Source organism: Perca flavescens, chromosome 2, assembly GCF_004354835.1.
Source record: "Perca flavescens isolate YP-PL-M2 chromosome 2, PFLA_1.0, whole genome shotgun sequence".
Lineage (NCBI taxonomy): Eukaryota > Metazoa > Chordata > Actinopteri > Perciformes > Percidae > Perca > Perca flavescens.
In genome coordinates, this window is record NC_041332.1 from 3,119,661 (window position 1) to 3,147,654 (window position 27,994).

The 27,994-nt window shown below is 44.5% G+C and overlaps 1 protein-coding gene across 2 annotated transcripts; it reads right to left on the bottom strand.

Annotated features, from left to right (window-relative positions):
* Nucleotides 1-3,927: 3,927 nt before the first annotated feature.
* Nucleotides 3,928-27,994, bottom strand: rrp36 (ribosomal RNA processing 36). 2 transcript variants are annotated; one of them, XM_028592574.1, is made up of 8 exons: nucleotides 27,866-27,994; nucleotides 26,031-26,552; nucleotides 22,817-22,952; nucleotides 19,901-19,967; nucleotides 14,799-14,903; nucleotides 14,555-14,632; nucleotides 4,421-4,538; nucleotides 3,928-4,132 (listed from the first exon to the last, which is right to left on the bottom strand). In XM_028592574.1, the coding sequence occupies exons 2-8, from the start codon at nucleotides 26,455-26,457 to the stop codon at nucleotides 3,981-3,983; spliced, it is 1,083 nt and encodes a 360-aa protein (XP_028448375.1). In that variant the 5' UTR covers nucleotides 26,458-26,552; nucleotides 27,866-27,994; the 3' UTR covers nucleotides 3,928-3,980. The 2 variants fall into 2 exon arrangements, with proteins under 2 accessions (XP_028448375.1, XP_028448385.1); XM_028592584.1 differs by lacking the exon at nucleotides 27,866-27,994 and adding an exon at nucleotides 27,058-27,288.

Here is a 27,994-nt window from a genome sequence, read left to right on the forward strand (position 1 = left end):
TTTTATATATTAAAAAATAAAACCAAACAGTTCAACAGAGGGAGTTCAACATGAATGGAGTTTCTGAGGCCAAGCAGCAGCTGTTTCCAGTGATCTGTACATAAAGCCATGTGGCGTGTTACCTGGGCAGTCTGCAACGTCACAGCGTAGACACACAACAACCAATCGCTACGGCTACGGCTGGGATTAGGAAACGTCCCACCGTTGGACCCCGTGTCCTGGGTGAAAGTCCTGTGTATGACCCATCCTCCCCCCACCCAACCATCCAACCAAATCGCTGTTTTACCAAACTGCAGTTATTGCAAGTTTTGTTTTTGCATTAATATCTTGCATATTCCATCGCATTTTTTAAGAAAACGTGCCGAATAATCAAGGATTTTTGCCCTCTTGGGTCTTGTTGTGTTACTGAGCGTTGTGTCTCTGAGTGTTGTGTTACTGAGCGTTGTTGTGTTACTGAGCGTTGTTGTGTTACTGAGCGTTGTTGTGTCTCTGAGCGTTGTTGTGTTACTGAGCGTTGTTGTGTTACTGAGCGTTGTTGTGTCTCTGAGCGTTGTTGTGTCTCTGAGCGTTGTTGTGTCTCTGAGCGTTGTTGTGTCTCTGAGCGTTGTTGTGTCTCTGAGCGTTGTTGTGTCTCTGAGCGTTGTTGTGTCTCTGAGCGTTGTTGTGTTACTGAGCGTTGTGTCTCTGACCGTTGTCTCTGAGCGTTGTTGTGTTACTGAGCGTTGTTGTGTCTCTGAGCGTTGTTGTGTCTCTGAGCGTTGTTGTGTCTCTGAGCGTTGTGTCTCTGAGCGTTGTTGTGTTACTGAGCGTTGTTGTGTCTCTGAGCGTTGTTGTGTCTCTGAGCGTTGTTGTGTCTCTGAGCGTTGTTGTGTCTCTGAGCGTTGTTGTGTCACTGAGCGTTGTTGTGTCTCTGAGCGTTGTTGTGTCACTGAGCGTTGTTGTGTCTCTGAGCGTTGTTGTGTCTCTGAGCGTTGTTGTGTCTCTGAGCGTTGTTGTGTCTCTGAGCGTTGTTGTGTCTCTAGCGTTGTTGTGTCTCTGGCGTTGTTGTGTCTCTGGCGTTGTTGTGTCTCTGGCGTTGTTGTGTCACTAGCGTTGTTGTGTCACTGGCGTTGTTGTGTTACTGGCGTTGTTGTGTCTCTGGCGTTGTTGTGTCTCTAGTTGTTGTGTTACTGGCGTTGTTGTGTTACTAGCGTTGTTGTGTCTCTAGCGTTGTTGTGTCTATAGCGTTGTTGTGTCTCTGGCGTTATTGTGTCTCTAGCGTTATTGTGTCTCTAGCGTTGTTGTGTCTCTAGCGTTGTTGTGTCTCTAGCGTTGCTGTGTCTCTTGTTGTGTTCTTGTTGTTACTCTAGCGTTGTTGTGTCTCTGGCGTTATTGTGTCTCTGGCGTTGTGTCTCTAGCGTTATTGTGTTACTAGCGTTGTTGTGTCTCTGTTGTGTCTCTGGCGTTGTTGTGTTACTAGCGTTGTTGTGTCTCTGGCGTTGTGTCTCTAGCGTTGTTGTGTTACTAGCGTTATTGTGTCTCTGGCGTTGTGTCTCTGGCGTTGTTGTGTTACTAGCGTTATTGTGTCTCTGAGCATTGTGTCTCTGGCGTTGTTGTGTTACTAGCGTTGTTGTGTCTCTGGCGTTGTCTCTGGCGTTGTTGTCTTACTAGCGTTGTGTCTCTGGCGTTGTTGTGTCTCTAGCGTTGTTGTGTCTCTGGCGTTGTTGTGTTACTGGCGTTGTGTCTCTGGCGTTATTGTGTCTCTGGCGTTGTTGTGTCTCTGGCGTTGTTGTGTTACTAGCGTTATTGTGTCTCTGGCGTTGTTGTGTCTCTAGCGTTGTTGTGTTACTAAGTTGTTGTGTCTCTAGCGTTGTTGTGTCTCTGGCGTTGTGTCTCTAGCGTTGTTGTGTTACTAGCGTTGTTGTGTCTCTGGCGTTGTGTCTCTGTTGTTGTCTCTAGCGTTGTTGTTGTGTCTCTCTGTTGTTGTGTCTCTAGCGTTGTTGTGTTACTGGCGTTGTTGTGTCCCTGGCGTTGTGTCTCTGGCGTTGTTGTGTTACTGGCGTTGTTGTGTCTCTGGCGTTGTTATGTTGTTGTGTTACTAGCGTTGTTGTCTCTGGCGTTATTGTGTCTCTGGCGTTGTGTCTCTGGCGTTGTGTCTCTCTAGCGTTGTTGTGTTACTGGCGTTGTTGTCTTACTGGCGTTGTTGTGTCTCTGGCGTTGTTGTGTCTCTGGCGTTGTTGTGTTACTGGCGTTGTTGTGTTACTGGCGTTGTTGTCTCTAGCGTTGTTGTGTTACTGGCGTTGTTGTGTTACTGGCGTTGTTGTGTCTCTGGCGTTGTTGTGTTACTAGCGTTGTTGTGTTACTGGCGTTGTTGTGTCTCTGGCGTTGTTGTGTTACTAGCGTTTGTGTTACTGTTGTTGTGTTACTAGCGTTATTGTGTCTCTAGGCGTTGTTGTGTTACTGGCGTTGTTGTGTCTCTGGCGTTGTTGTGTCTCTGGCGTTGTTGTGTTACTGAGCATTGTTGTGTCTCTGGCGTTGTTGTGTCTCTAGCGTTGTTGTGTTACTGGCGTTGTTTCTCTGGCGTTGTTGTGTCTCTGGCGTTGTTGTGTTACTGGCGTTATGTTGTGTCTCTGGCGTTGTTGTGTTACTGGCGTTGTTGTGTCTCTGGCGTTGTTGTGTTACTAGCGTTGTTGTGTTTCTAGCGTTGTTGTGTTTCTGGCGTTGTTGTGTTACTGGCGTTGTTGTGTCTCTGGCGTTGTTGTGTTACTGGCGTTGTTGTGTTTCTGGCGTTGTTGTGTTTCTGGCGTTGTTGTGTTACTGGCGTTGTGTCTCTAAGCGTTGTGTTACTGTGTCTCTGGCGTTGTTGTCTCTAGCGTTGTTGTGTCTCTGGCGTTATTGTGTCTCTGGCGTTGTTGTGTCTCTGGCGTTGTTGTGTCTCTGAGCGTTGTTGTCTCTCTGCGTTGTTGTGTCTCTGGCGTTGTTGTTGTCTCTAGCGTTGTTGTGTCTCTGGCGTTGTTGTGTCTCTAGCGTTGTTGTGTCACTGGCGTTGTTGTGTCACTGGCGTTGTTGTGTCTCTGGCGTTGTTGTGTCACTGGCGTTGTTGTGTCTCTAGCGTTGTTGTGTCTCTGGCGTTGTTGTGTCTCTAGCGTTGTTGTGTCTCTCTGGCGTTGTTGTGTCTCTAGCGTTGTTGTGTCTCTAGCGTTGTTGTGTCTCTGGCGTTGTTGTGTCTCTGGCGTTGTTGTGTCTCTGGCGTTGTTGTGTCTCTAGCGTTGTTGTGTTACTAGCGTTGTTGTGTTACTAGCGTTGTTGTGTCACTGGCGTTGTTGTGTCACTAGCGTTGTTGTGTCACTAGCGTTGTTGTGTCTCTAAGCGTTGTTGTGTCTCTAGCGTTGTTGTGTCTCTAGCGTTGTTGTGTCTCTAGCGTTGTTGTGTCTCTAGCGTTGTTGTGTCTCTAGCGTTATTGTGTCTCTAGCGTTGTTGTGTCTCTGGCGTTGTTGTGTCTCTAGCGTTGTTGTGTCTCTAGCGTTATTGTGTCTCTAGCGTTGTTGTGTCTCTGGCGTTGTTGTGTCTCTGGCGTTGTGTCTCTGGCGTTATTGTGTCTCTGGCGTTGTTGTGTCTCTGGCGTTGTTGTGTCTCTGGCGTTGTTGTGTCTCTAGCGTTGTTGTGTCTCTAGCGTTGTTGTGTCTCTAGCGTTGTTGTGTCTCTGGCGTTATTGTGTCTCTAGCGTTGTTGTGTCTCTGGCGTTGTTGTGTTACTGGCGTTGTTGTGTTACTGGCGTTGTTGTGTCTCTGTGCTCTGGTTGTTGTGTCTCTGGCGTTGTTGTGTCTCTGGCGTTGTTGTGTTACTGGCGTTGTTGTGTCTCTGGCGTTGTTGTGTCTCTGAGCGTTGTTGTGTTACTGAGCGTTGTTGTGTCTCTGAGCGTTGTTGTGTCTCTGAGCGTTGTTGTGTCTCTGAGCGTTGTTGTGTTACTGAGCGTTGTTGTGTCTCTGAGCGTTGTTGTGTTACTGAGCGTTGGCGTTGTGCGGCTGTCGGGGCAGCTTCCTGCGGTCCTTCCCGGCGTTCCTCTTCCTCTTCTTGCTCAGGAAGTTGTCCAGTTTGCCGCTCTTCTTCAGCTCCCGGTACTTCTCCGCCAGCTGCAGCTTCTTCTTCTCCGCTGGGGGAAAAAATAAAAGATAAAAGATTCAGAATCAGCCTCTCAAAGAAAGTGGCGACCAAGTCATCTTTCAGTAGAGAAAGTAGAGCTCAAACAACAACAAATGGTCCAACAACCCAAATCTGTTCAGCTCAAAGTGATGTAAAGACAGAGAATAGCTGAACAACATGGGAGAAGGAACTGATCCATTCTTCAGATCTAACTGAAACAAAAACAACATCAAATCTCTGATTCCGGCTCTCAGCGCTGAAAATAAAGACAGAAACGCTGTCGTGGTCTCGTCCTTACAGTCCTTGAGGAAGAAGGGCCGTGCGCCCTGATTGGCTCGCTCTCTCTGCAGCCTCTTGAAGTGCAGCTCTCTCTCTCGCTGCTGCTCACGGCTCTGCCTGGCTCGCTCCTGGTTCTCCTGCACAGACAAGTCACAGTTACAACACATTAAAAAATAAACGTTAAGCATGCAAATACCAAAGTGTCCAAATCCACTGTTGCTAGTTTGACGGCAGAAAATAGGCTCTGTGTGCCGGGCGCCTGGTCCTAAAGGGTTGTCCTTAGTGGTTTATAAATCACTAAACGGTTTAGGGCCAAAATACATTTCTGATCTGTTACTACATTATGACCCACCCAGACCTCTCAGGTCGTCTGGGACAGGTCTACTTGTTGTCCCCAGAGTCAGAACTAAACAGGGGGAAGCAGTGTTCAGTTTTTATGCTCCACATATCTGGAACAAACTCCCAGAAACCTGTAGGTCTGCTGCAACTCTCAGTTCTTTTAAATCTAAGCTAAAGACCTATCTTTTTGATGTTGCTTTTCTTTAAATAATCTATTTTATTAACTTTAATTTCTTATACTGCACTGTAACTTTTATTCTTATACTGCACTATCAATTTATATTCTTGTCTTTTAATGTTTTTAATTTGTTTATTATTGTTTTTTTAATTGTTTTCTAACTGCTCTTTAATGTTTTATGTAAAGCACTTTGAATTGCCCTGTTGCTGAAATGTGCTATATAAATAAAGCTGCCTTGCCTTGCCTTAATGTCTTCATTAATCAGAGGTGTGTGTATCTGTTTTATAATGTTCTTAGAAATGCCCAACCAGGGACAAGAGTTGATAATTAGCACTAGCTATAAACTCTATATGCTGCGCATCTGTTACGGGCTTTGTATTGTAACTATGTTTGCTTGTATGGTCCCTGTTAAATAAACACATAATATTAATAATAATAATAATAATAATAATAATAATAATAATAGGGAACATGGTCCTAAAGGGTTGTCCTTAGTGTCTTCATTAATCAGAGGTGTGTTTTGGGCGCAACATGCAATCAACCAATCAGAGATCATCTCCCATTCATCAACCAATCAGAGATCAGCTCCCATTCCCTTTAAAAGCCAGGCGCGTTTGGACCTTGGAGCATTGCTGTTATGATGGAGGATTTACACCCTAATATATTTATTTGTAATCTTCTGCATGTGTGTGTGTGTGTGTGTGTGTGTGTGTGTGTGTCCCTGTGCAGGGTTTCTGCAGGTTTCAGCAAATCTCATTTCATGCCCTTTTTCATGCCACTTTAAACTAATTTCATGCCCATGTCCAACTGCAGATACTTTAACACACAAATTGTAAGCATTTTGACAATGCCAATTTTTAATATTTGAAAATCCAAATTTAACTGTCAGAAGGCTCACAAGACGGTTTACAGTCCTTAAACGCAACACAAAGTGCTTCACAAAATAAGAACACAACAGAAATACAAATATTTAAACACTGTTCACTGAGCAGCTCGCGTCTCTGCCCCGCGGATCTCAAAACAACATGCACCGATAATTAAAAGTAATGAACCTATACTGCTTACGGCAGGAGGCAAAGTCGCCAAAATCATGTCAACCAGTCCCAAAAGTTAGACTAACTTCAAGTAAGCACCGCCATCTGAACTGAAAGCTGGTACTGAAACAGGGTGTAGCCAGACTTTGGTTTCTAAGGGGGAATAACCTCTGTCCTCCCCATCACACCCATCACCCCCATCACACACACACACACACACACACACACACACACACACACACACACACACACACACACACACACACATCCACCCACACACACACACACTGAGGATCCAGGTGAAGAAAATCCACCCATGGGGAGCCATTAGTGCCTCTGTCTTAGTTCCTTTCCTTTTTGCTCCAACTCTGTCTCAACAGCAGAAGATGTGTTGCTGGTAGAGCTGGGCAATATATCGATATTATATCGATATCGTGAGATGAGACTAGATATTGTCTTAGATTTTGGATATTGTAATTTCGTAATATGACATAAGTGTCTTTTCCTGTTTTTAAAGGCTGCATTACAGTGAAGTGATGTCATTTTCTGAACTTATCAGACTGTTCTAGCTGTTCTATTATTTACCTTTACCCACTTAGTCATTATATCCACATTACTGATGATTATTTATCAAAAATCTAAGTGTAAAGATATTTTGTTAAAACACCAACTGTCCTAGAATATCGCCGTAATATCGATATCGAGGTATTTGGTCAATAATATCGTGATGTCTGATTTTCTCCATATCGCCCAGCCCTACCAACGACATATATACAATATTTGCTGATGTCTTAAAGTCAACGTAGGGCTGGGTGATATATCGATATAAAAAATATATCGATATATTTTTAAATGAGAAATGGAATTAGACCATATGGCATATATCAATATAGTTCAAATTTGATCCTTGCTCCATGCAAGCTGCTGACTCCTTTTGGATTGGCCTCTTATTTTATAGGCTTTTTATTTAAGATTATTTTTTTTTAAATTTTAACTAATTGCTGGTCAAAAACCCCAATGAAAAAGCTAAGCAGAGATGGAGTGACCCTGCCCGGAGGAAGCCCGGGGCCCCCGTCTGGAGCCAGGCCCAGATGGTGGGCTCGTCGGCGAGCGCCTGGTGGCCGGGTTTGCCACGGAGCCCGGCCGGGCACAGCCCGAACAAGCTACGTGGCAACTCCCTCTCCATCCCATGGGCCCACCACCTGTGGGAGGAACCGTTGGGGTCGGGTGCGATGCCACATGGGTGGCAGTGAAGGTCAGGGGCCTCGACGGACCAGACCCGGGCAGCAGACGCTGGCTCTGGGGACGTGGAACGTCACCTCTCTGTGGGGAAGGAGCCGAACTGGTGCGGGAGGTGGAGCGCTACCGGTTAGATCTGGTGGGGCTTACCTCTACGCACAGTCTTGGTTCTGGAACCATACTCCTGGATAGGGGTTGGACTCTTTTCTTCTCCGGAGTTGCCCAGGGTGTGAGGCGCCGGGCGGGTGTGGGGATACTCACAAGCCCCGGCTGCTGCGCGCTGTGTTGGAGTTTACCCCGTGGGGAGAGGGTCGCCTCCCTACGCCTGCGGGTTGTGGGGGGGAAAACTCTGACTGTTGTTTGTGCATATGCACCAAACAGGAGTTCGGAGTATTCGGCCTTCTTGGAGACCTTGACTGGAGTCCTGCATGGGGCTCCAGTGGGGACTCCATTGTTCTGCTGGGGGACTTCAACGCACACGTGGGCAATGATGGAGACACCTGGAGAGGCGTGATTGGGAGGAACGGCCTCCCTGATCTAAACCAGAGTGGTTGTTTGTTGTTGGACTTCTGTGCTAGTCATGGATTGTCTATAACGAACACCATGTTCGAACATAGGGATGCTCATAAGTGTACCTGGTACCAGAGCACCCTAGGCCGAGGTCAATGATCGATTTCATAATCGTTTCATCTGATCTGAGGCCGTATGTTTTGGACACTTTCGGGGTGAAGAGAGGGGCAGAGCTGTCAACCGATCACCATCTGGTGGTGAGTTGGGTCAGAGGGTGGGGAAGACTCTGGACAGACCTGGTAAGCCCAAACGTGTAGTGCGGGTAAATTGGGAACGTCTGGAGGAGGCCCCTGTCCAACAGACTTTCAACTCACACCTCCGGGCGGAGCTTTTCGTGCATCCCTGTGGAGGCTGGGGGCATTGAACCCGAGTGGACAATGTTCAAAGTTTCCATTGCTGAAGCTGCAGCGAGGAGCTGTGGTCTTAGGGTCTTAGGTGCCTCAAGGGGCGGTAACCCACGAACACCGTGGTGGACACCGTGGTCAGGGAAGCCGTCCGACTGAAGAAGGAGTCTTTCCGGGATATGTTATCCCGGAGGACTCCGGAGGCAGTTGCAGGGTACCGAAGGGCCCGAGGGGCTGCAGCCTCTGCCGTGAAAGAGGCAAAGCAGCGGGTGTGGGAGAAGTTTGGAGAAGACATGGAGAAGGACTTTCGGTCGGCACCAAAGTGCTTCTGGAAAACTGTTCGCCACCTCAGGAGGGGAAGGGGAACCATCCAAGCTGTGTACAGTAAGGATGGGACACTGTTGACCTCAACTGAGGAGGTAATAGGGCGGTGGAAGGAGCACTTTGAGGAACTCCTGAATCCGACTAATACGCCCTCTATGTTAGAGGCAGAGCTGGAGGATAATGGGGATTGTCGCCGATTTCCCAGGCGGAAGTCACTGATGTAGTCAAACTACACAGTGGCAAAGCCCCGGGATTGATGAGATCCGTCCAGAAATGCTCAAGGCTCTGGGTGTGGAGGGGCTGTCCTGGTTGACACGCCTTTTCAACATTGCGTGAAGTCTGGGACGGTGCCAAAGGAGTGGCAGACTGGGGTGGGGGTTCCCCTTTTTAAAAAAGGGGGACCAGAGGGTGTGTGCCAATTATAGGGGTATCACACTTCTCAGCCTCCCTGGTAAAGTCTACTCCAAGGTGCTGGAAAGGAGGGTTCGCCAATAGTCAAACCTCGGGTTGAGGAGGAACAATGCGGATTCCGTCCTGGTCGTGGAACAACGGACCAGCTCTTCACTCTCGCAAGGATCCTGGAGGGAGCCTGGGAGTATGCCCAACCGGTCTACATGTGTTTTGTGGATTTGGAGAAGGCGTATGACCGGGTCCCCGGGAGATACTGTGGGAGGTGCTGCGGGAGTATGGGGTGAGGGGGTCTCTTCTCAGGGCCATCCAATCTCTGTACAACCAAAGCGAGAGCTGTGTCCGGGTTCTCGGTAGTAAGTCGGACTCGTTTCAGGTGAGGGTTGGCCTCCGCCCAGGGCTGCGCTTTGTCACCAATCCTGTTTGTAGTATTTATGGACAGGATATCGAGGCGTAGTCGGGGTGGGGAGGGGTTGCAGTTTGGTGGGCTGGGGATCTCATCGCTGCTCTTTGCAGATGATGTGGTCCTGATGGCATCATCGGCCTGCGACCTTCAGCACTCACTGGATCGGTTCGCAACCGAGTGTGAAGCGGTTGGGATGAGGATCAGCACCTCTAAATCTGAGGCCATGGTTCTCAGCAGGAAACCGATGGAATGCCTTCTCCAGGTAGGGAATGAGTCCTTACCCCAAGTGAAGGAGTTCAAGTACCTTGGGGTTGTGTTCGCGAGTGAGGGGACAATGGAGCGGGAGATTGGTCGGAGAATCGGGCGCAGCGGGTGCGGTATTGCATTCAATCTATCGCACCGTTGTGACGAAAAGAGAGCTGAGCCAGAAGGCAAAGCTCTCGATCTACCGGTCAGTTTTCGTTCCTACCCTCACCTATGGTCATGAAGGCTGGGTCATGACCGAAAGAACGAGATCCAGGGTACAAGCGGCTGAAATGGGTTTCCTCAGGAGGGTGGCTGGCGTCTCCCTTAGAGATAGGGTGAGAAGCTCAGTCATCCGTGAGGAGCTCGGAGAGCCGCTGCTCCTTGCGTCGAAAGGAGCCAGTTGAGGTGGTTCGGGCATCTGGTAAGGATGCCCCTGGGCGCCTCCCTAGGGAGGTGTTCCAGGCACGTCCAGCTGGGAGGAGGCCTCGGGAAGACCCAGGACTAGGTGGAGGGATTATATCTCCAACCTGGCCTGGGAACGCCTCGGATCCCCAGTCGGAGCTGGTTAATGTTGCTCGGGAAAGGGAAGTTTGGGGTCCCCTGCTGGAGCTGCTCCCCCCGCGACCCGACACCGGATAAGCGGACGAAGATGGATGGATGGATAATTGCTGGTCACGGCAAAAAAATTCGAAACAGTTAACTGCCGCCTGCCTTTAAAGGCCGACTTGTGACTCTCGGACTGCATTTGTGATTTCACCGCACTGACGCCAATTGTGCAAAGTCTGAAGTTGTTTTTGCCTCTCCGGCTTTACCATCGCTGGGCTTTAACCAGGTTCTGAATAGTTCATCCTCCGGCCACATCTGCTGAAACTTGCATTTTTCCATCATTTGATATTTCCTCCGGTCTTTCGCCACAGCGTACACTCACTCACACCATAGACAGTAGCAGTAGACTCACCGCATGTTGCATTACTAGCATCCGGTGTCACGATTTCGTGCACCAGCCGTAAAAAAACAGCCAATTAAAAAGGTTCCGCCTGTGAACCATTACGCCAGGGGTCGACATTAAGGCTTGTCCGCTTGTCCGGGACAAGTTGATTTTTTGTAGGTCAAGAGGAAGAGAAATGTACTTGCCCAACTGGACAAGTTAAAACTCAAACAAATCAAAATGCCACTCATTTCGTCAATGTTACAGAATTGAAACAAATACATATTTTACCCCACAATCCCGGGCAGCGGGTCGGCGGGCCGCTAGCGTTAGACCCAGCACGCTGTTCAGCGCATTCTCCGGAAGCGAAGCAGCATGAAAGCACGGCGAGCTAGCCGGTGTTAGCTTGCTAACTCCACCTTAACGTTACCTCCTCGCCACATCGTTCACAGAAAACAAGCTGAAAACAGATGTCACTCGTGGCGATAGCAATGTGCTTTGTGTGGATGAAGCATTATATACGTTATTATGTGCCACTCATTCCGTTTATGTTACAGATTTTACTTTACCGATTTGAAACAAATACATTAACTAACGTTAGACCCAGCAGCAGTGGGAGAGCGGACTGCTGACGTTAGACCCAGCCCACTGACGTTAGACCCAGCCCACTGTTCAGCTCCTTCTCTGTAAGAGATACAGCATGAAAGCACCACGGAACCAGCAAGCCAGGCAGCCGGTGTTAGTTAGCTAACGTTAGCATGCTAACTAGCTACGCTTTAACGTTACCACGTCCCCACATCGTTCACAGAAAACGAGCCGAATAAAGCTGTCACTCGTGGCGATAGAAGTGTGCTTTGTGCGGATGAAGCATGAAGTTAATTTGACTCTTTACGGCTGGCTCTCTGCCTCGTAACGTTACTAGCTGCTCCGCTACTCGTTTGTAGCGGATTAAATATCAGGTAATAATCAACTGTAAAGTAGCTACACCGTTTTAAAGGATCCCTTGTTAAGTGAAATTGTAGAAAGAAAAAAAAAAAAACAGGTTGACACCAACATTTAGTGGCAAAATCCATTGTCTACAAAATTATTTTAGATATAGTATAAGTTCAAGTCACCACTACCTCTGGTCAAAATATTGAATTAGTATCTCAATATATTGACTCAGTATCTCAGAATATAAACAAAGAATATCAAAGTAATGAGAAACTATAAAATATTGACTTAATCTCAATATATTGGCTTAGTATCGTAATATATTGACTTAGTAACTCAGAATATTGACTAAGAATCTCAAAGCAAATATTCACTTAGAATCTCAATATATTAACTTCTGCACACCGGCGTGCAAAGTATTACTTTGTATTATGAGTCTGGAGATCCTTTTTTCTTGTTGAAGGGGAAATCTATTCTTGGGACACATTTGTTTCTACTGTTTAAACTGAATTGTATTAATGTTGATAGAGTTTGGATGCTTTCAATGGTTTCTTCAAATTCTGCATTAGCTAAACACAAAAAAAATTATAAAATGATGAATCTTTACCCGGACAAGTGACTTTTGTTCATGGACAAGTGAAACGTAAATGTACTTGTCCGAAGGACAAGTGCCTCAAAAAGTTAATGTCAAACCCTGCATTACGCTATACTTCCGATCAAAATGAGATTTAGATGTTTATATAATCAAAATAAATCGTGAAAAACAATGTTTTTATTCCATCAACTTTACATAATTTTTAATTCCTTTGAACATCGAAGTTCATGCCAGTTCATGCCTGAATTTTCACAAAATCTATTTAATTTCTTTTTTTTTTGTTATTAATTTTTTTATTAACATAAGAAAGTACATACACACACCTCAAATTTCTAACACATTTTAAAGTCAAACCCCCTCCCCTCCACCCTCCACCAGGTTGTTAATACAAACACAGACATTCTTATCTCAACAAAAGACCTTTCAAATCAGATATCAACTTCTCCCATATCAAAATTGTATGCGGCTGAGCATCATTTATTCTTGCTGACGACAATTCTAGGTAAGAGATATCCAAAAACGACCGGAGCCAGTGAACCCTAGAGATATCATGAGATTTCCAACGCTGAACTACTATCTTCTTGGCTGCAGTTAAACCTGCTAGCCAAACTTTACGAGTTTTCTCTGGAAGACCAAGACGGGAATCATCATTTAAGAGATGCACCGCAGGATCCATTGGGAACTGGACACCTGTTAAATCGGCAATAACACCAATCACCTCCCTCCACAGACCAGATAACCCTGGGCATTCCCACATAACATGCATAAAGGAGCCAGTGGTTCCGTGGGGGCAGAATGAACAATATGGATCAGAGACCAGACCCAATAGCCATATATAGCAATAATAGCCGGCGAAGATTATCGGAGGCCAAACGTCCCTTCATAAAACCTGTCTGGTCTGGGCTAATTATTTTCCCTATAACTTTTTCAAGTCTACTGGTCAGAACTTTGGAGAATATCTTGAGATCAGCATTTATCAAGGGGATATTGGGCGGTGACTGGCACATTGTAAAGGGTCCTTACCAGGTTTAGGAATAACCGTAATCAAGGCCGTATTTAAATCCCTATGAAAGCCCCCCTGTTCAACTGCGTAATTCAGCGTATCCAGCCATATTGGTCCAAGAATATCCCAGAATGCAAAGTAAACCTCAACTGGTATGCCGTCAATACCTGGCGTTTTGCCTTTATTTGTGGCTTTAACTGCTTTAAGTAACTCCTCCAATGTAATTGCGGAGTCTAAAGCATCTGTGTCTTCTGCTGACAATGTAGGGAGGTCCAATCCATTAAAAAAGTTAGAGAACTCTGTTTCGGAAGGGGTTGGGCCACCTGTATACAGGTGTTTAAAGAAATCTTTAAAAGTCTCATTGATTTCTTCCGTTGAGGACACAACACCCCGTCTAGAACATCTAATCGCTGGTATAGTTCTTCTTGCCTCCTGCTGCTTTAGGGTTAGCGCTAACAAATGACTTGGACTGCTGCCCTCCGCATAATATTTGTGTTTGGTTATATGGATCATATATTCCGCGTCTCAATAAGTCATTCAATTCTGCCTGTCTTGTTTTAAGCTGGTTCTCTTTTGTTGAGGTGTATTTTCTTTTCAGATCACCTTCCAAGATCTTGATGCACTCTTCTAACTTGGAAATATTTTGCAATCTACTTTTATGCAGGTGAGAGCCAAACCATAGCAGCATCATTCCGTATGAAACCCTTGATAGAGGCCCAAATCACAGTCACATCTGAGACACTGTCCCTATTGAAATTTATAAATTCCTCTAACTTTGGTCAAAGCTGTGTCAGGAAATCTTCATTTTTTAAAAAGGGAAGTGTTAAACCTCCATCTAGAAAACGTATTCTTAATTTTCCCATTATTAAAAATAGACAGAAGTGGATTATGATCGGATAAATGTCGGGACATAAATTCTACTGACTGTACTAAGGATAACAGACCCGATGATACAAGGATGTCAAGCCGGAGCTCAGTGCCGTGCTGCCATCTTGCCTCGTGCCTCACCGGAAGCCCCTTTAATTACTTTTCATGCTTTTTAATGACCCGCGGAAACCCTGCTGTGCATCCCTGTGTGTGTAACAAGCATAGTGTGTGTGTGTGTGTGTGTGTGTGTAACAAGCATAGTGTGTGTGTGTGTGTGTGTGTGTGTGTGTAACAAGCATAGTGTGCATGCGCTGTGCACGAGCCTAGGAGCATTTTACTAATGCTCTGTTAAAATAACAATGAAATGCTGCGTTATTGACTTTAGACCAGGTTTTTGTTGGTCAATGGTGCAATCACTTCCCGCTGCCTCAAGATAGGAATACTCCCAGAATGCACCTGAACACACCTCCCTGTAAGACCAGCACGCCCAGAATGCACCTAAACACACCTCCTTGTAAGACCAGCACGCCCAGAATGCACCTGAACACACCTCCCTGTAAGACCAGCACGCCCAGAATGCACCTGAACACACCTCCCTGTAAGACGTAAACGACGTGAGCGCTGGATGGGAAACTGACAACTGGGTCGGTCTTGAACTAGCAAACACACTTGAGTTGGACTTTGCGGTGTGTGTGTGTGTGTGTGTGTATGTGTGTGTGTGTGTGTGTGTCAGTCTCACCATCCTCTTCAGAAGGAGCTGCAGTTTCTCCTTCTTCTTGTTGTCCTTCTTGGTCCTCTTCAGCTGTTTCTGGACAATCTACACACACACACACACACACACACACACACACACACACACACAAGCACACAACACACACAAGCACAACACACACAAGCAAGACGTTGGGTTAGGGACCCAAACAACAGCCCCTACCCCCCAGCAGCCCCTACCCCCCAGCTGCCCTTACAGCCCTCTCCCTCACCTCCTTCTCTCGGCCTCGGAGGTCGGTGATGAACTTGTACGTGCTCTCAAAGATCTCCGGTTTGTATTCTCCGGACAGGTCGTCGAACCGAGGATCTCTCAGCGTCTGGAACACACCGACACAGACAGGTAGGTATGCATGTATTTATTTGAAAGACAGACAGATAGATAGATAGGTGGGTAGATAGGTAAATAGATAGATAGGTAGAGATAGGTGGGTAGATAGATAGATAGATAGATAGGTAGATAGGTAGGTAGATAGATAGATAGATAGATAGATAGATAGATAGGTAGATAGGTAGATAGGTAGATAGGTAGATAGGTAGATAGATAGATAGATAGATAGAGATAGGTAGATAGGTAGATAGGTAGATAGATAGAGATAGGTGGGTAGATAGGTAGATAGATAGATAGATAGATAGATAGATAGATAGAGATAGGTAGATAGGTAGATAGGTAGGTAGATAGATAGAGATAGGTAGATAGGTAGTCAAGTCAAGTCAAAGTTTATTTATACAGCACTATTTATACAGACAAGCTGACCAATGTGCTTTACAGAGCAATAGAATATCACACGACAGACAAAACAAGAAAAATTTAAGAACAAATTAAACACTATTAAAAGCAATTGAATAGAAGTGTGTTTTCAAGAGTGACTTGAAAACTGACAAGTCAGCAGCAGAGCGAATATGAAAGGGCAAGCTATTCCATAGTGTCAGGCCAGCAATGGCAAAGGTATGGTATGGATAAAAGTTTCTGTGTCCCTGACCTAAGATCCCTGGAAGGAGTGTGTTGCTCTAGAAGCTCCGATAAATAGAGGGGAGCTTGATTGTTAAGACACTTATAAACAAATAAAAGAATTTTAAAAATCGACCCTAAAACGAACCGGCAACCAGTGAAGAGAAGCTAAAATTGGAGTGATGTGTTCGTATTTACGAATGCCTTTTAAAAGTCTTGCTGCCGCATTTTGGACTAATTGAAGACGTGTTAAAGTTGTAGAATTTATTCCGTAATATAAAGCATTACAGTAGTCCAGTCGGGATGATAAAAATGCATGTATCACCCATTCAAAAGCTTGAGGACAAAAAAACGGCTTAACTTTAGTCAGCATACGTAAATGAAAGAAACACGAACTGACAACAGAGTTAATTTGTTTATCCAATTTCAAAGAACTATCTATTGAAACACCAAGATTTTTCACACAAGTATTTATGGGTATAGAGAGTGTAAACGCTTCAGGGATATGATTTAGGCTACTTTTCGGAGGACCAAAAAGTATAAGTTCCGTTTTATTTTCATTTAATTGTAAGAAGTTAGTAGACATCCACTTCTTTATTTCGTCTAGACAAGCCGACAGATGCTCAGGTGAATTTTTTCCTACCCGTTTAATGGGAACATAAATCTGAATGTCATCTGCATAACAGTGAAACGACACATTATATTTTTTAAATATGGATCCCAAAGGGAGCAAATAAAATGAAAAGAGCGTATAGGAGCCAAAATTGAGCCCTGAGGGACCCCCCAGCGAAGAGGAGCAGCAGAGGATGTAGTAGAGCCAAAACTAACAGAAAATCTTCGATCAGTCAAGTATGAACTGAACCAATTCAAAACGGTTCCCTTTAGACCAGGGGTCACCAACACGGTGCCCGCGGGCACCAGGTCGCCCCCAAGGACCACATGAGTCGCCTGCATGCCTGTTCTAAAAATAGCACAACTCACTAGTGAGTTGCGTCTGAAATTTAATTGTATTGTATTCTGTTGCTATTCTTTTTTTTAAATCACACTTGCATTTATATATATTTAAAAATGACAATATCTTAAAAATATGTTCATTATACATGAGTTTAGATAAGTTTAGGTGAACTCTGACCTACTGTAGTTCAAAGGTCAGTATTGTGCGCGTGACAAAACCAATGTTCGTGGAGAGTAAGCTCGCGGGCGCAGCAAAGATGGTAGCGGAATTCAGTTTCTTGCCCCAAAAACATGGCAGAAAAAAGGAAGAAAACTTATCACTTTCACAACGAATGGGAGGAGGAATTCTTTTTTACTTCTGTGAAAGAAACCTGCGTGTGTCTCATTTGCGGGGCTACTGTGGCGACGGCAAAGCGGCACAATGTGGAGAGACACTTCACTACGTGTCACAAAAGCTACCATGCTAACTACCCACTGGGAAGTGCACTACGGACAGAAAAAGCCCGTGAGCTAAAGGCAGCTTTGGGTAAGCAACAGTCTTTTTTTCACGAGGCCGGCGAAAAAGTCACAAAAAGTAACCGAAGCCTTGTTGAGAGCTACACATTTTCTGATCAAGAAGAAGAAGGCATTTTCAGACGGAGAAGTTGTCAAAGAAGCAATGATGATAATTGCTAACACTGTACTTAAAGACGAGAAAAATGGAACCGATCTAATCTCCACTCTCTCCGACGTCCAACTGGGTGCATCTACGATAGTTAGGCGAGTGTCAGCTATGTCTGGTAACTTGGCCGATCAGCTGGACCGGGATCTGGCGAAGTGCCGCTGGTTTAGCATCCAGTGTGACGAGTCCGTGGACAGCAGCAGTACAGCGCAGCGGTTAGTTTTTATCCGGATGGTGTTTGAGGATTTCTCCACAAGAGAAGAACTCCTGACACTACTGCCCTTAAAGACAACTACGAGGGGAGTTGACATTTATAACACGGTGAAGGAGTTTTTCGTGCAGAAAAAGGTACCATTGGAAAAGCTGGTAGCGGTGACTACAGACGGGGCTCCTGCTATGATCGGCCGACATACAGGTTTCATCGCTCACTGTAAAAGTGACCCAGACTTCCCAATATTTCTGCATTACCACTGCATCATTCACCAGCAGGCGTTATGTGCAAAAGTGATCGGCTTTGAGCATGTGATGACTCCCGTTGTCAAAATCATAAACAACATCCGCTCCAAAGCAAAACAGCACAGGATTTTCCAGGTGCTGTTGGAGGAGATGTCAGCTGAATATCGTGACCTGCTGCTACACACAGAAATCCGATGGCTCAGCAGAGGACGAGTTTTACTTCGTTTTTTGTCACTTTTGGGTGAAATCAAAGAGTTCAAGCAGTCCAAAGGCGAAGACGTCTCACTGCTATCGGACACAGAGTGGACACTTGACCTTGCATTTTTGACGGACATTACTGGGAAACTAAACGACTTGAACTGCAAGCTGCAAGGCAAAGGTAAGACTGTTGTTGATATGATAAGTGCTTTAAATGCATTTAAAGCCAAGATGAACATTGTGGATTTACAGAGAAAAAAGGTGCTGCACTTTCCCTCTGTGCAGTCGGTGCTGAAAGACAATGCTTCTGCATCTGAGACATTAGACAAAGTTGCAGAAAAGTACTGTGAAGTCATAAACAGACTTGGGCAAGAGCTTGAGAATAGGTTTTGTGACCTTCATCAGCTTCAGCCATGTGTGTCGTTCATTTCCAATCCTTTCATGAATGTGGACACAACATGCTTTGCTGAGCAACTAAGTCCAACGTTCAACTTGGATGCTGGACAGGTGGAGATTGAAATCATAACATTGCAAAATGACCTCCACCTCAAAGCCTACCAGGCTGCACCAAACTTTTGGTGCCTTGTTGACACAGAGAAGTACAGTGGAGTATGCACAGCAGCTATGAAGGTTGCTAGCCTGTTTGGTTCAACCTATCTCTGTGAATCAGCGTTTTCTGACACGAACTTCATCAAGAACAAACACAGAACACGCCTCACTGATGCACATCTGAAAGACTCACTCACAGTTGCAGTGTCAAGTTACACACCAGATTACAATACACTGGTGAAGTCTTCCCACTACCAAAGAAACACATACCAGATGTTGTCAGTGGCAACATGGCAGTGCCATGACGAAGTTGAATTACAATATTGAAGAATTGTGTTCAATTTAAAAGTTTGTTCATGACGTGTAACAGTTATAATTTTGTTAAAAATGCTGCAGATTTGGTCATTAGTTCAAAATGTGACAAAATGTATTTTAAAATATGTAAGTTGATTTTTCTAACATTACAAAATTGATAACGTTTTGAAACAGTGCAACATAGTTAATGATTTGTTAAAAGGTTTTGTCACTGGCTAGTGAAAATGGGACATTTTTCCTATGAAATGTAGTGATGCAAGTGATCATCTGAAAATGTAGCAATTACTGAGATTAAAGTGCTGAATATTGATATCTGTTTCCCACCTTATTGTCATTGTTTAATTATTGTGAGAAATCATGAACCAGTGTCTTCACATAGATGAGTATTATTAATCATTATTAATAATGTATAACTAAAGGCAAACTGAGCAAATTTGTTGTTTCAGAAGAGTGTATCAAACTGGTAGCCCTTCGTATGACTCAATACCCATGAAGTAGCTCTCAGTTTCAAAAAGGTTGGTGACCCCTGCTTTAGACCAACATCAAGCTCGAGTCTAGACAAAAGAATATCATGGCAGAGCTAAGATCTAATAGCATTAAAATCATGGAATCTCCAACATCTGTTGTCAGATAGATGTCATTAAAAACCTTCAACAGTGCAGATTCAGTAGATAGATAGATAGATAGATAGATAGGTAGGTAGATAGGTAGGTAGAGATAGGGAGGTAGCGATAGATAGATAGATAGATAGATAGATAGATAGATAGATAGATAGATAGATAGGTAGAGATAGGTAGAGATAGGGAGGTAGCGATAGATAGGTAGATAGATAGATAGATAGATAGATAGATAGATAGATAGATAGATAGGTAGGTAGCGATAGATAGATAGATAGATAGATAGATAGGTAGATAGGTAGATAGCGATAGATAGATAGATAGATAGGTAGATAGCGATAGATAGATAGATAGATAGATAGATAGATAGATAGGTAGATAGAGATAGATAGGTAGATAGAGATAGATAGGTAGATAGATAGGTAGAGATAGATAGATAGAGATAGATAGATAGGTAGATAGATAGGTAGATATATAGGTAGATAGAGATAGATAGGTAGATAGATAGGTAGGTAGAGATAGATAGATAGATAGATAGATAGATAGATAGATAGATAGATAGATGTATATATTGGGGTTGCTCGGTGGAATGTGCCGGCTGCCTTCTTCACTCACCGGTTTCTTGACAGAGACGACCTGACGAAGGAATGGAGCTGGTCTCTTGGCTGAAATCTCCATGGGCCTGAAAACACACACACACACACACACACACACACACACACACACACACACACACACACACACACACACACACACACACACACACACACACACACACACACACACACACACACACACACACACACACACACACACACACGTGTTGAGATCATACATCACAATCAGCTCTCTCTCACCACAGCATCATCATCACAGCATCATCATCACAGCATCATCTGCGGCACATAGGTCCGGGGATACAGCCAGGTACAGCTCAGCTAGAGCCGACCTGAAAAGGGCGATTAGGGAGGCTAAACAGGACTACGAAAGACGAATAGAAGACCACTTCACAGACAACGAGCCAAGCCGGGCATGGCAGGGAATAAAGAACATGACTAATTACAAGGAAAGCTCCTCCCTAACCTGACTCCACCAGATGGATTGCTTCGCATTTGCTCGGCATATACATCTGGGAACTTTCCGTTGGAGAACTTTTGGGAAGGGGCGAAATACTGGTTAGCTGATTGGATGAACCATCTGTCTATCACCTATGTTGGTGATAGACGGGCCAAATCAACCAATCAGATCCACGAAGCGTATGAAAATACAACCACAAGCCCGCCCCTGCTGCTGCAGGCAAAGCATAGCTCGTTAGCTCAGCATGCTAGCAACATGTCGGTAAAGGATATTTGTCATTTGTGTAACGAGAATTTAGGAATAAAAGACACCATTTCAGGTTCACGGACCGCTGTCTGATAATACTGGTTAGCTGATTGGATAATCCATCGGTCTATCACCACCTAACCCACCTCAAAACCAACGCTGATTGGCCCGGTCGTTTGGCTAATGGCTCCAAATTTTCTCTGCCTCAAGATGCCAGACTGACCTGCGAGATCAGGATGGTCTCACGAGGCTAGCAACTCCACGCTTTCCAACACAAATGCCTCGCTAGCAGAGGAACTAAACGTTTCTTTGCTCGCTTCGAGGTCAAAAACACAACATCAGGTGTCCTGTCTCCACCTGCTTCCAGCACCTACCCACTCACAGTGCAGGAGTGTGATGTGAGGCGGGTGCTCGGCTCAGTGAACCCAAAGAAGGCTGCCGGACCAGACGGTGTTTCTGGAAAAGTGCTTAAAAGGATGTGCTGAGCAGCTTACCGCTGTGTTCACCAACATCTTCAATCTGTCCCTCGCCCTGCCTGAAGACATCCGTCATCATTCAGATCCCAAAAAAGCCCCCCCTCCTCCCGCAGTCTGAATGACTATACGTGGGTATCGATGACGTCACCTTTTTGTCGTGGCTTTTGTGTTGTTAATATTACCGTCTATGATTCCAGGGAAAATGGCAAACGCTAACCCCAAAGAAACGGGTTCTGCTAACGTTACTCAGACGAAAATCGCTCATCTCTCTGATAAAATAATAGTTTCACAAAACTAGTTTATTTTATTTATTTTTTAACGTAAGCGCGGCCATCACATCTGGCGTAGCCAGTTCACCGATCATAGCAGAAGGTTACAGCAGACGCAACGCGAACGAACACATCAGTTACTTCAGTTACGTGCCTGGCGTAGCCTCCCTGTAACTTTAGCTCTAGAAATAAGCAACGTTACTTGACCGAAAATCAAAATAATGCAACATTGATGAGCAGAGAGGCAATAATTGTGACTGATTTTACTTTGTGAATCACTGTCATCATCAACATTGTTGTGTGACATGTCAACTTATCTTATGGTAGGGTTGCTAACATAGCTAGCTAGCTAACGTCAGTTAAGGAGTTAACTTACCCGAAATAAAGTGTTCATTGCACAGTCTGGAGTGTTCTGTGGGAGTCCACTGATCCCTTTTAATGGCAGCTAACCATTTATGTCTCCTTTCAGTATTTTTAGGAATATTATAAAACGTATGTCCCAATTTTTTTGACTTGCTGTTATCACCGCCCACGGCACAGCAGATAGAAGGCATATTTAACTTACCTGGATAAATAAAGGTTTATTATTATTATTATTATATATTTACTGTTTACTTCCGGTCCCCGGGTGGTCCTAAAAAGATGGCGCCGTCTTTAATGTGTGATACCCACTCACGGGATACCCACCTATAGACCGGTGGCACTCACACCGATAGTTATGAAATGCTTTGAGAGGCTAGTATTAAACCACATCAAAACTAGTCTCCCATCGACTCTAGATCCACACCAGTTTGCCTATAGAGCGAATAGGTCGACGGACGATGCAATCATGATAGCCCTTCATATAGAGATTTATTTTATTTATCCTTTATTCTACCAGGTGATGTCCCATTGAGATAGTCAAATCTCTTTTACAAGGGAGCCCTGGAGCAAGATGGTACGATATCATTTTTTGCTTCCCGATACCGATACCTGAAGTTGCGTATCGGCCGATACCGAGTACCGAGCAGATACCAGTGTGTCGTATATTTTATTATGTTATAACAGCTGTATACTACTATCTCTGTATGGATGTGATATGATTTCTATCTTTGCTGTCTGGCTCAGGTTAAACTCTTTGTGAAACATGAACAAACACAAATAATGAATGCCCCAGAACTTTCTTTTATTCTCCAGTTTGACGGTCAGTTATAACGGAAGAAGAACATAAATAAACTACTTTAATGTAGATTTTCTTCAGGGCTTTATTACGTGGTATCGGATTGGTGCATAAACTCCAGTACTTCCCGATACCGATACCAGCGTTTTAGGCAGAATCGGAGCCGATGTGTGTGTGTGTCTGTGTGTGTGTGTGTGTGTGTGTGTGTGTGTGTGTGTGTCTCTGTCTGTGTGTGTGTGTGTGTGTGTGTGTGTGTGTGTGTGTGTGTGTGTGTGTGTGTGTGTGTGTGTGTGTGTGTGTTGACCTGTTCTTGTTGAGGCGTCTCTTCCTGCCGGTGGTCCCTCCTCTCTGGTTGTTGCCGTAGGCAACCTGGTTGTAGACTTTGGTCCCCACTGTGTTCTGCAGCTTCATGATGTCCTCAAAGGACATGTTGGAGAGCTCTGACACACACACACATACGCACACACACGCACACACGAGAGATATACACACACACGCACACACGAGAGATATACACACACACGAGAGATATACACACACAGAGACACACACACACAGACACGAGAGATACACACAGACAAACACACGAGATATATATACACACACACACACACACACACACACACACACACACACACACACACACACACACACAGACACGAGAGATATACACACACACACACACACACACACACACACACACACACACACACACACACACACACACACACACACACACACACACACACACACACACACACACACACACACACACACACACACACACACACACACACACACACACACACACACACACACACACACACACACACAGAGATAGACACACACACACACACACACACACACACACACACACACACACACACACACACACACAAGATTACAAATAAATATATTAGGGTGTAAATCCTCCATCATAACAGCAATGCTCCAAGGTCCAAACGCGCCTGGCTTTTAAAGGGAATGGGAGATGATCTCTGATTGGTTGATTGCATGTTACGCCCAAAACACACCTCTGAACACTGTGTGTGCGTCGCGTGTGTGTGTGTGTGTGTGTGTGTGTGTGTGTGTGTGTGTGTGTGTGTGTGTGTGTGTGTGTGGCGTTATTCGGATGTGCACCAAGTAGTAGGCACACTTGTCAAAATTTCTTCCGGAATTTTCTTTCCATGACTATGTGTTCCTGAAAATGTCAGTCGACATTCTCCAATGAGAATACTAATCAGTGTTAGAGTTGACCCTCAGAGCTTTAACTATAAATGAATGATAATGTCTGTGGACCATAGTGGGATTCTTAATATCTCGCCCCAAATACAACGCTGAGGTTAAGACCACGTCAAAATACATTTATCAATCACATATTATTATATGGCGTTAAAAACAATTCCATGACTTTTCCAAAACTTTCTGGGTCTTTTTATGTTTTCCAAAACCTTTCCAGGCCTGGAATTTGCATTTTTTCAAATTCCATAACTTTTCCAGGTTTTTTTCCCAAAACATATTGAAGCCTGTGGTACTAAATAAAGTTCCTGTTGGCAGGTACCAGGGACCTTTTATCAGAACGGAAAACCAAAAAAAAAGGCGAGTAGGTACAAAAAAAACACCGTAAATAGGCCTACATCCCTTTTGAACCATCCGTCCGGCACACGGGCCACACTGGAAAAAGAGCATCCCACCGAGGGCCAGACATGGAGAGATTATTGACGTGCTTTTGTTACTAAATGTCAGTTATTTTTTTTACATTTTGGGATCTTTTTCCTCATTCATGGTGCTCTTTGATGCTTTTATATAGACCTTAGTGATTCCCTAATACTGTATCTGAAGTCTCTTTTATATAGACCTTAGTGGTCCCCTAATACTGTATCTGAAGTCTCTTTTATATAGACCTTAGTGGTCCCCTAATACTGTATCTGAAGTCTCTTTTATATAGACCTTAGTGGTCCCCTAATACTGTATGTGAAGTCTCTTTTATATAGACCTTAGTGGTCCCCTAATACTGTATCTGAAGTCTCTTTTATATAGACCTTAGTGGTCCCTAATACTGTATCTGAAGTCTCTTTTATATAGACCTTAGTGGTCCCCTAATACTGTATCTGAAGTCTCTTTTATATAGACCTTAGTGGTCCCCTAATACTGTATCTGAAGTCTCTTTTATATAGACCTTAGTGGTCCCTAATACTGTATCTGAAGTCTCTTTTATATAGACCTTAGTGGTCCCCTAATACTGTATCTGAAGTCTCTTTTATATAGACCTTAGTGGTCCCCTAATACTGTATCTGAAGTCTCTTTTATATAGACCTTAGTGGTCCCCTTACTGTATCTGAAGTCTCTTTTATATAGACCTTAGTGGTCCCCTAATACTGTATCTGAAGTCTCTTTTATATAGGCCTTAGTGGTCCCCTAATACTGTATCTGAAGTCTCTTTTATATAGGCCTTAGTGGTCCCCTAATACTGTATCTGAAGTCTCTTTTATATAGACCTTAGTGCTCCTTATGACCTCATAAGGAGCAGATTCCTGATTGGCCCATCTGAGCTTTCATTTTCTCAAAAGGCAGAGCAGGATACTGTAGGATTTTATTCTAAAATGTGACCGATGACCGGTCCGGCCCTAAGAAGACCAGACTTAATCTGACTCCAATTCTCTGGTCACTGAATAGTGTTCGTTTTACGGTTAGATCAGAGAGCTAGACTCAGGATTCAAAATAAGACTCCAGCTTTGTCCAGTTAAAGTTAATAACAAGCTCTAATGGATGATATTGCAATAATACAATAAACTTGTGCACAAGGATCAGATTACTTCAAGACAAAACAGCCTATCGCTAAAACCTAGCAAACAGACAGAGATCCCCGAGCATCTGATGCCGGCTAACCAGGAACCTTCACTTTTTATTCATTTTCTCTGCTCCATCCGTGGCGCTGTTATCAGCTGGACGTAGTCCCGATCTTCTGGCTCCAGCCGGCTAACGATATATGTAACACACACCGTATGAAAACATGACCCTGAGCTCTCTCAGTCTCAGCTCAACAGAGACAAGTCACTATTGTTGGATCCGAACACCTGTATGTTTTTAATCTCCTTTACAAACTAAGGAGTTTCCTCAGAGCCAGGTCATCTTCATACTCTATGTCACAAATCACGCACTTGCAAAATACTGACCATTGTTGTCTCGCCCCCCCCCCGATCAGAAAAGACCTTTTTTTTTCCCCTCAGGCAATAACCTCAGACTCCCTTTATAATGTTAAATCACTGTAAAACCAGATGGCCTCTCATAACCCTGGGAAACAAGGTCAGCATCATGAACTCTACAAACCTGTTACTCTTACTCTCACAAATATATTCTAACAATACCCAGGGCTCAGTTTACACCTATCACCATTTCTAGCCACTGGGGGACCATAGGCAGGCTGGGGGGGGGGAATGTATATTAAAAACCCTCATAAAGTGACATTTTAATGCCATAGGACCTTTAAAAAAGGGCCCTGTGTAGCTTTAACTCACCTGTTTTAATGTCGTCTGTCGTCTGGATCTCCCCGCTCCCTCCAGCCTCCTCTGGCTCTTCATCACCACCATCACCCTCCTCATCCTCAGAGGTTTCACTCTCTCCATCCACCTCTTCCTCTCCATCCTCCCCCTCTCTGTCCTCCTCTTCTTCTTCTTCTTCTTCTTCTTCTTCTTCTTCTTCTTCTTCTCCCTCCCCCTCAGCAGACCCATCTTCTCCTTCTTTCACTTCCTGCTCGTCATCACGGCTGAGGTCTTCCTCTCCCTCCAGCGCTCCTCTTCCTCTCTCTGTGAGCAGGGTGAAGTTCCTCTCCACGTCGGAGTCTTCGTCGTCACTGCTGCTCGCCGCCACGCTCTTCTTCTTCTTCTTCTCTGAGACGGCCGCCAGCTCCGGCCGCCGCGGCTGCTTCTTCTTCTTCCCCTTCATCTCGGTTACTGTGGTTCAGGAGGACGTGTGTGTGTCTCTCTGTGTGTGTGTGTGTGTGTGTGTGTGTGTGTGTGTGTGTGTGTGTTCTTGTGGATCTGGAGGACGCAGAGAAAACAAGGAAAGTGTTATGATAGTAGCCTACTATGTTATGTAGAAATGTCAGCCTGATACACACACACACACACACACACACACACACACACACACACACACACACACACACACACACACACACACACACACACACACACACACACACACACACCTGGGTGAATGTTGGCAGTTTCTTAGCATAGGTTCAGTGGAATATATGTTTAAGTAAGTTAAGTTAGGAGGATAGACTGGTAAACAAACGTACCCTGCGTAAAGTCTGAATATAAACAATACTACGTCCAATAAAGCTACTTTATTAGCACAGAAAGGACTACAAATTACAGCTACTGCACGCGAGGTCTGCATCAGGGCTGGCTGGTTGGCTAACTAGTAGTGCTAATGATCGATACTGGGTCTTATATACATTAACTTCAAATTCCTGAACTAAGTTTAAACACATTAGGTGTCTTTATTTGAAGCTATTACTGTTGGTAGCCTAAATCTTACCGGACATTTAACGTGTCACTGTTTATGAAGGTGCAGGTCTCTCGTAGAACAAGGACTTGTAGACCAAACTCCATTGAAAAGAAACAACAACTGCATTTTGTGACTTCCTAGCTTAGTAGCATGTGTAAACACAGGGTGGCGTTTGGTATCGGTAGAAGCTACACTCGGATTCGGGAGAACTTAAACACAGTAGTGACGCATATCATTTTCATGTGTTATTAGCTTGTTTTCATAGGCTCGCTAAAGTTGTTTACCCGCAGCATGCGGTGTCAACTCCTTTAAAAAGGGAACTTTTCTTTTAGGAATATTGTCTTTCTCTGCCAATCATTTGTAAACCGAATGAACAGCTAGATTGTAAGGAAACGTATGAACTACTAATTACTAGTTTTACTAACAAACTGCCTTCGCTGGAAAGGAAATACTCTTAAAAGCGGCATATTTTCAACTCAGTTCGGCGTTACGTTCTCTTTAAGTTGTCAGGCGCACAGCTAACAGATACACGAGGCTTCATTATCAGTGGTCTTTTTTTTTTTTAGGAATATTGTCTTTCTCTGCCAATAATGTATAAGCCGAATGAACAGCTAGATTATAATGAAACGTATGAGCTACTAATTACTAGTTTTATTAACAAACTGCCTTCACTGGACAGGAAATACTCTTAAAAGCGGCATATTTTCAACTCAGTTAGGGGTGACGTTCCCTTTAAGATGCCAAGAGCGACGCTAACACATCGTCCACGTGAGCAGATCCACGAGGCTTCCTTATCTCTCTACAGTGGTTTAATTAAAGAGAACCAAGGTGTATTTACCTGGATGTAAAGTTCTGGTTAAAATCCTGCTTTTCTGAGCTCCATTATCCACGTGTGTGCGTGTCGGCTGCTGCGAGAATCATTGTTAAGGTACACAGCGCACTTCCGGTTTTTCAAAATAAATCTTTT